The 7,900-nt window shown below is 57.2% G+C and overlaps 1 protein-coding gene across 4 annotated transcripts; it reads right to left on the bottom strand.

The window, feature by feature from the left end:
• Positions 1-219: 219 nt before the first annotated feature.
• On the bottom strand, positions 220-5,354 carry LOC122154304 (translation initiation factor IF-2-like). Of its 4 annotated transcripts, none has more exons than XM_042801680.1 (9): positions 5,253-5,354; positions 3,935-4,062; positions 3,762-3,847; positions 2,628-2,704; positions 2,404-2,475; positions 1,708-1,764; positions 1,439-1,510; positions 773-872; positions 220-643 (listed from the first exon to the last, which is right to left on the bottom strand). In XM_042801680.1, exons 3-9 carry the CDS (start codon positions 3,839-3,841, stop codon positions 448-450), a joined length of 654 nt encoding a protein of 217 aa, XP_042657614.1. In that variant the 5' UTR covers positions 3,842-3,847; positions 3,935-4,062; positions 5,253-5,354; the 3' UTR covers positions 220-447. The 4 variants fall into 4 exon arrangements, 3 of the variants coding, with proteins under 3 accessions (XP_042657614.1, XP_042657627.1, XP_042657623.1); XM_042801693.1 differs by having other exon boundaries at positions 532-643; positions 760-872; XM_042801689.1 differs by adding an exon at positions 1,261-1,346 and having other exon boundaries at positions 572-872; positions 1,631-1,764.
• Positions 5,355-7,900: the final 2,546 nt, after the last annotated feature.

Genomic DNA, 7,900 nt, shown 5'->3' with positions numbered 1-7,900 from the left:
AGATCACTTTGAAAATGCAGCCACCCTCCCCCGCATTGCAGCACTAATGCAAACACTAGCATTAGTGAAAATTTAGATTTCACAGATTTGCTGACAGAATAAATGACAGCACTATCTCCTGACGTTCAGCCTTCCTTTCCCAGCCATACGTGCTGCCTATATATTCTGTCAAACAACAGAAAGCCACATTGAAAGGTAAACAGAATGAGAGGCAAGTAGTACATATGGTCTGCTGCACGATTTATTGTCCCACCACAAATTAGTAACTGTTGGGAAGCTGGCACTAAAAGAGTAGCCTCTCCCTCTTCATGGGGGGTGAAAGGGCTGCCCCCCGAAGCTGTGGGTGGGGGGCTCTGTCTCCCCACCTTCAACCCCTACCCTGGCGGGGCCGCCTCCAGCCCTTGGCAGAGGGCCGGACCAGCGGGCTCGGGAGTTAGGGGTGTCTTTTCAGATGGGGCCTGGGCTGGGGGAACCAGGGGCAGTGGGGGCCATGGAGGGTGGACGTGCCGGTGTTTCAGGCGGGGGCTGCGGCTGCTGGTGTTGGTCCCAGCTGTCAGGGATGCCGGGGTGGCTGGTGGGGCTGACCGGGCGCAAGGGGTACCCGCCGGTTTCCAGCCGGTGTCCCCAAGGTGCAGGGGCATGTCTGTGGAGAGAGGAGGACGCTGAGGCACTCGGCTGCAGGATGGACACAGGGACTCCTCTCCAGAGCACGGCCCACGAGCAGCCATGCAAGGGAGCAGTGGGGGGAAAATCACTGACTCTTTGCTCTTACTCCGCTGCTTGCATCGCCTCCCTTGCTGAGGCAGAGGCGGGCAGTGAGCCACTGCTTCCTCCTGGAAACGCCGACTCCTGCACAGCCACTGCGTCGGTCTCTTGAAAAAGAAAATGGGACAGCTGGGTCAGGTGGAACCGTTCCCCATCAGGGCGGTGGCACCTCCAGGAGGCAACGCTTCTCAAAGACATCGGTAAGGTTTAGATAAATAAATCTGCCTGCCGACATCTGCACAAGCCAGCTGTGAGCCGTGATGGTAAAACGGGGGCACCAGCTGCCCTTGGCACTTGGCTTGAGCCACAACTGGCAGCAGAGGCTCTGCCCCATCTCTGTGGCTCGCCAGCGCCTGCAAGGCGTGAGACCCAGCATCGCTGCTGCGAGGCTCTGCTCGACCCCTGCCTGCTGGGCAGGCGACGGCGTGTCTGGACACGGATCTAAGAGCTCCAGTTGATGAATCTCACGGCTAAGGCAGAGTGAAGTATACCCACCCTGTGTTCTCTCCAGCTCCTCTAGTATTTGCTAAATGACTTCTGATGGCTCCCGGAGTTTTTTCCTCCTTCAGCTCTTGGAGGACCTTAACAGAACGTATTTGGTACGATTCCACATGAATAAATTGCAGAAAACCAGTGCACAGCCTGTGAGGTGAGCAGAGGACAGAATACTCACCCCTGGGATGCCAGCCAGACTCTTGCGCCGGATCCAGCCGAGGAGCTGGAAAAGTCCTCCCGTCGGGAACACCTGTAATTATTAATCACCCAGAGAAGCTCCCGTCATCTACACTGGCAGACGCGAATCGCAGGAGCGGTGAGGGGGTCACGCAAGGAGAGGGCACCCACGGGCAGGTCTCCGTCCTCCCACCTGCAGAGGCGCCCGGCCGGCTGACCTTTGGGCTGTGAGTGGGCAGCTCTGAAGGGGAGGGAAAAGCCAGGACGTACCCGTGCCATCTCCCGCAGTCGCCGACCCGGAACCCAGCTGCAAAGCTGCATCACCTTCTGCAAAGAAGCACAGGACAGAACGGCTCCGGTGACACAGTCCAGGATACTTCCTCAGATCGGAGTGGCAGCTCAGGAGCGCCGGGCAAAGACGGGATTACTCCACGGCACTCCTCTCTCCCCTCCGCTCAGGAGCTTGGTGCAAAGAGTTACCGTGTGCCTGCAGTGGCACCACGCTGGGACAAAATGAACCACGCGTGGAGCCGCTGGGAGAAAGGACTCCCTGGAGCTCGCACCAGCTCTGAAGTCAGCGCCAAGAAGCCCACTGGCTTGGCAGCTGGCACCGGGAGGGAGCAGCTCAGGCTCCCAGGGGCCGGCAAAGAGCTTCGCAAGGGAAAGCGCCCCGGGGCACGGCACTCAGCCCGACCCTTTCCCTCTCTGCTCTTCTGCACGTCTGCGCGTCGGCTGCAGAACAAGCAACTTGCATTTCACACGGAAAGAAAAAATTAAAAGGTAGATGCTCTTTGCTGCCTCTGAATTACCCGTGAGGTTGCTCTCAGGCTGGAGGACAGGAATACTAGACAAAGACATTGGGAGGCCGTGGACAGCGAGGGGGTCTTCAGGAAATCTGCACGTGAATAAACTCTTGCCAAGTTGTCAGTGTTTACTCTTTCAACAAAATGGACGTTGAGAACTTACCTCCAGGATGGCCCAAAGATTCCCAACCAACATTGAGGTGAGAAGCCTCATAACCATTGCCAGCAGCCTCATCTAGGAGCAGACACAGATGTGAAACATTTCCATTGCATGTTGGGATCCCCGCCTGCCTTAGGGAACTGCAGGCACTGGAAAGGGGCCCCTCGTAACGACAGGGGGGCCCGACAGCGTTGGAGGCTGTCAAAGCTGCAGAGGGGCCTGCTGACCTCTTGGGTGGTGCGTGGCACCTCTCCAAACAACATTATGAGGTTCTTCGGGAAAGCTGCATGTGAATAAGCAGACGCTGTGAAAAGAGGTTGCAACAGAACTTCAAACGCTTCTTTTGACATGGCAGGATTCACATGGAAATGGTGGATAAATGTGAACACCCCAATTGCGAGCAAACCTTCAGCTGTCACTTTTACACTAGTGTCTCGACTCTTAGACGAGGAACAGATTTAGACTCTCGCGTTCCTATCTGTCCTGAAGAAACAGAGAGGAAGGCGAGCAGCACTACTGGGCGCTATTTTGCAAGACCAAAGACTCTTCCTAGGATAGTACATGTCAAGTCACATAGTTTCAATGTCCCTTGATCTGCTTTTAAAATAATCAGCGCTATCGAAAACAGCCTGCTAAGCCACAGCTACGCACAGTCCAGTAAAAGAGATGGGCTGGCATTTCTTTTCAAACACAAGATGCGAGTTGGGCAGAAAGTCATAAAACAATTCACTTTCCAAAGAAAAAACTGTCAAGTCAACAACTGGCTGGTGCCTGACTGGACATACCGTGGAACAATTGTTCTCTAAGCCACAACCAAAGCCACCTCCCAATTACGGGTATAACGAGCAACAGCCACCCCTGAACCAGCGCGCATCTGGCAAAGTCTCAGGCGCAAAAGAACACCGACACTCAGGAAGTATCTCCTGCTTCGAAAACAAAGGTGCCGTCCACAGAATGCTTCATTTGGGGAAAACGCTTCTGGATCCCTCCTCATTTATCTGACGGATGGGATGGTCCGCCTCATGACAGCACTCTGCTCCTCCCGCAAATCCAGCCCTCCAGCAACCCTCCTCACTGCCGGCAGCACCACCTGTAACTTACTAAAAATCGGTCCCTGAATTTACCTCTTTCCACCTTCCTGAACAGGACTCCGGAAAAATAACATTTAATAACTGCTACTTCTCGGAAGCCCTCTCTGCGTGCTAGCGAGATTTATTACGGTACCCAAGCAAAATACAGTGGCAAGGTGGTGTTTTGCTGCTGCACGTGCTGCTGGCACAGCTGTCTCTCTGGGTATTCAGACCCCATCTTGTGACCCACAGTGGGAGTGCAGGGGCTAACAAAGCGCTTCTCGGTTGTACCTGGCGGACACCCGGCAAAAGGTGCTCACCCCAACATGGGCTGTGCTGTAGCGTCTGTATTCGTCAGGAACAGAGTCCATTTACACCTGGAAGTAAAAAGGAATTTAGCAGCTGGCCAAATTTATTTCACAACGTTTTACCTGTACAAGGATGAAAACTGCATTGGGCTTCACCTTTCAGCTGTTCAGGCATCACGATTTCGTTTGTTCGACGTGCAAAACCTCTGTCTTGTCCAGACAGGAGTCGGGGCACCGTCTCATCTGTTCGTTGCTCTGATCGCCGAAACCAAGGCGCCGTGTTCCTTCCCACATTTGAGATAAAAAACGTTAGTTGTGAAGTATTAAGACAGGACACCACACACCTAAGAACTTCAGCATTCAAACTCCCTGAACTTTTACACAACTGTTAAGAACTCAAAGACGTCTCCTTATTTCTAACATTTCTCCGAACAAGAAAACAGAAACTCTTCCTTGCAAACAAAGACTGACGACTCTGTGCATTCCCACATTTTCAAGGTATCTCTAGCCCAGTGACCTTGTGAGAATTAAGAGGCACAGAAAACAGACCTGTGTTTCAAGTTTGCTTCGAAACACAGCACTTCCCTCCCTGAGCATCTACTAGTCCCGAGGACTCCGGTATTGCAGACAGACCAGCAAGCTGAAGGACCACCTCTCCTCCTCTGAAAGACCTTGATGCGCCCTACAGGCCCTGGGCGTCCCCCAGAACATTCAAAAAATCCCACCAGGAATATCACCAGGTCACCGAGGTATACCAAAGCGGCTTCACACGGACAAGAAGCTTTAACAAACTTTAGTTTGCAACCAAATCCAAACAGCCGAAGCCAGTGAGATGACGGGGACAGGGCAGCCAAAACAACGCCCCCATAACAGTTAACTAAGTTCCACGTACCAGCTGGGGACGCTGCTGCTGCACAGCAACACGGAAGAACGACAACGACGGCACGTGAACAGTGATGATACCAAGGTGCGCACCCACTCTCCGAAGGGGAAACCTGCCCCTCAGAGGTGCCCGAAGGGGGCAAGCGCTCACTCAAGCTCACCCCGAGGCACCATTCACTCACCGAGGGGGGCGGGGGGCTGAGGGCACTCAATCCCACCAAGCTCCCTTCGGGGTTGTCCCCGGCCCAAGGGGAGGGCTTCCGAACACTCGCCCGCTGAGCCCTCTGAGGGGAGCTCCCGCGGGGGGCTGCCTCTTCGAGCCCGGCAGGAGCTGAACTCCGGCCCTAGGCGGCCAGCGCTCCTGCACCTCCTCTCGCCCCATGAGGCGTTTCGTTGGCTGAGGGCCTTGTCTGTGGAGCAGCGGTCCCGCCCCCCTCTTCCCGCCACGGCAGGGGCAGAGCCGCGCGCGCTGCTCTGCACCCGGCCCGGGTGCGTCCGTGACAGCAGCCGCGGTGTGCTGCCAGAGGCGCGAAAACGAGGGCGCGGGAGAGCCCGCGCCGCCCTGCGGGAAGCCCTAGCCCCTGCCACGCACCAGACGAGGGATTTCGGTCGAGTAACACCACGCTAACGGAGCGCCTTCCGAGGCGAGACGGCTTCTCGAGCAGAACAGGAGAGGACCCGTCGACTGCGGAGGCTGAGGGGCGACCGCCGGGGCCGCCATCTGGCGACTGCGCCCGAGGCCACCTCGGCAGAAATGGCGGAGGGAGCGGAGACTTTTTCCCCGCTGTCCAGTGAGGGGAGAGCGTCCCAGGTGGAGGCGGTGCCGCACGGCCCCAAACCCAATGGGCGTGAGAGGCGGTGGATGATAGACGGGTGGCCACCTCTGTGGAAAGCCCCGTTAACAAGCGGTTCCGTTAAAAGCGGGCCTAGGAATGCTGCGGAGCGGTGCCTAATCACGAGAGCGCTGGCGTTGCGAGCGCTGGCTGCTCCCCACCGTGTGGGGAAGGCTGGGGGCCGGCTGGAGCCTCAGCCCTTGGCTGTGGTAGGCAGCGAACGCCTTCGTCTTTACTGCTGCTGCTGCTGCTGCTCGGGGAAAGTTAGGCAGCTCCACAGCTGCAGTGTCATCATCTTCTTCACACTTCCCCGAATACAAGCGCGTGGTGACTGGAAAAATAGCACTTGGAACTTGGCTTTTAACAAGGGAAGTTTAAAGACTTCCTGTAGACTACCACAGCTTGCTAACTGTGTAAAGATTTTCATCTTTACAGGCCAAAAGAGTTGATAAACTTCAGACACAAAGCAATCTTCTGCTTACAGTAACTTTATTGTGTGCCTGGGGGGAGTGAGGGGAACGCCCCCCCAGCCCATGGGGGCTGTGCACGCCAGTCAGAGGAGCCCCCCGTGCCTGGCTCCTGCCTGCCTCCACCGCGAGTGGACACAGTGGGCATATCCACAGCCGCGGCTGGGCGTGGAGATGAGCCAGCGCTTGGTGCCTCATGGGGTTTGCTATTAGGGCCACATGGACGCTTGTGCGCCGACTCTGTCCCTCTTCATGGGGGGGTGAAAGGGCTGCCCCCCGAAGCTGTGGGTGGGGGACTCTGTCTTCCCATCCTCAACCCCTACCCTGGCAGGGCCGCGTTCAGCCCTTGTCAGAGGGCTGGACCCATGGCCTCGGGGGACGGGGAGGACGTTTGGGTTGGAGTTTGGTGGAGCTGGGCCCATTTTGAGGCACTGAGGCGGCCAGTGTTGGGCTGGGGGCAGGAGGGGTTGGCGGCGGTGGCGGTGGTGGTGGCAGTGTATCCCGTCTGGAGGGTGGACGTGCCGGTGTTTCAGGCGGGGGCTGCAGCTGCTGTTGTTGGTCCCAGCTGTCAGGGATGCCGGGGTGGCTGGTGGGGCTGACCGGGCGCAAGGGGTACCCGCCGGTTTCCAGCCGGTGTCCCCAAGGTGCAGGGGCATGTCTGTGGAGAGAGGAAGCCGCTGAGGCACTCGGCTGCAGGAGGGACACAGGGACTCCTTTCCAGAGCAAGGCCCACGAGCAGCCATGCAAGGGAGCAGTGGGGGGGAAAATCATCGACTTACTCTTTGCTCTTCCTCCGCTGCCGGACGAAGACGTAGCACAGCAGCAGTGCAAGTGGTAGGAAAATCACGATTACCACTGTGCCAATCATGCAGCCCTTCCGCACATCTTGGGGACAGAGAACACTTGCGATGTTCTGGGGACGGGACACAGTGGGGCTTGTCTCGCCGACCGCACCTGGAGATGCAATTGGGGATGTTAGTCTGTCCAATGCACCACTGTAAGCTTGCAGCACGTCTCATATGTCCAGGAAAGTCTCTGTTTCCCACCAGTGCTGGTGCCCGGAGGCACCCTCCCACCCTTTGGGACAGGTTGTCCCCCCAAACAAAACTGAGGCATTCAGAAGGAGCACATGGTGGGGAGCGCATCTGCTCGAGCAGTCGCTGCTTCGAGGGACACAGACAGAAGAAACCGTCCCTGCAGCAGGCAGTGCCACCCCCAACTCTCCCTGCCCACGGGCAGCTCCCACATCACCAGGGGATGGAGTCAGGACTTCTCAAGAGACACCTGAGCCTCCCTCCCCACTTCTGCCTTTTCCCCAGCATGGGCACCGCCTGCAGCTGCTCCCAGAGTTCTGGACTTATCTCCCACTGAAGGACCCCAGGCTCAGTACCTGAGTTTGTTGGAGGAAATTCATGCACTTTGCCACGTTGATATTCCCCAAGCCTTGACAGCACTGCCAAAAAGCAGAGAGGAGAGGTAAAGCCTCCGCATGGCTCAGGCACAGAGGATGCAGGAGGACGGGGAGGTTCCCTCCAAGGCCCTGCCCAGCTGGGGAGTCAGGGCATCTCTCTGGACCTCGGCTCACGGGAGGGATCCCACTCTGTGCTGCTCTTGGGCCTCAAGGGACTCATGGCAAGCTCTGGGATGCAGCTACAGCGGGAGGTGCGTTGGATTAAGAGTTACATTCCCCATCATCTGCGGAACGTGGCCCAGGTGCCGCGAGCCCACAGCACTTTCCCCTTTGGATGCTGACGTGACGTGCAAGAGCGGGACTGGGGGAAGAGCCTGCTGACGCACAGCGATCCCGATGGGTGCCAGCGGCTGACCACGGCACAGCAATTACCTGGCATGCCGGGGGCTTGCATCGCCTCTCTTGCTGAGGCAGAGGCGGGCAGTGAGACACTGCTTCCTCCTGGAAACGCCGACTACGTCGTGAGAAC

The sequence above is a fragment of the Tyto alba genome, unplaced genomic scaffold, assembly GCF_018691265.1.
Source record: "Tyto alba isolate M040663 unplaced genomic scaffold, T.alba_DEE_v4.0 Super-Scaffold_100000100046, whole genome shotgun sequence".
In the NCBI taxonomy this organism is placed as follows: domain Eukaryota; kingdom Metazoa; phylum Chordata; class Aves; order Strigiformes; family Tytonidae; genus Tyto; species Tyto alba.
The sequence above is the reverse complement of the archived record's forward strand: the minus strand, read 5'-3'. Positions and strand labels throughout refer to the sequence as shown.

Excerpts from the sequence above, each read along its gene's own strand:
- LOC122154304 (XM_042801680.1), bottom strand. The coding sequence starts at position 3,841 with ATGGACTCTGTTCCTGACGAATACAGACGCTACAGCACAGCCCATGTT. Across the intron at positions 2,705-3,761 it reads TTTTGCCGGGTGTCCGCCAG|CGTCTGCTTATTCACATGCA; the intron begins GTACAACCGAGA and ends CTCTTTTCACAG. Across the intron at positions 644-772 it reads GAGGCGATGCAAGCAGCGGA|ACATGCCCCTGCACCTTGGG; the intron begins GTAAGAGCAAAG and ends CTCTCTCCACAG.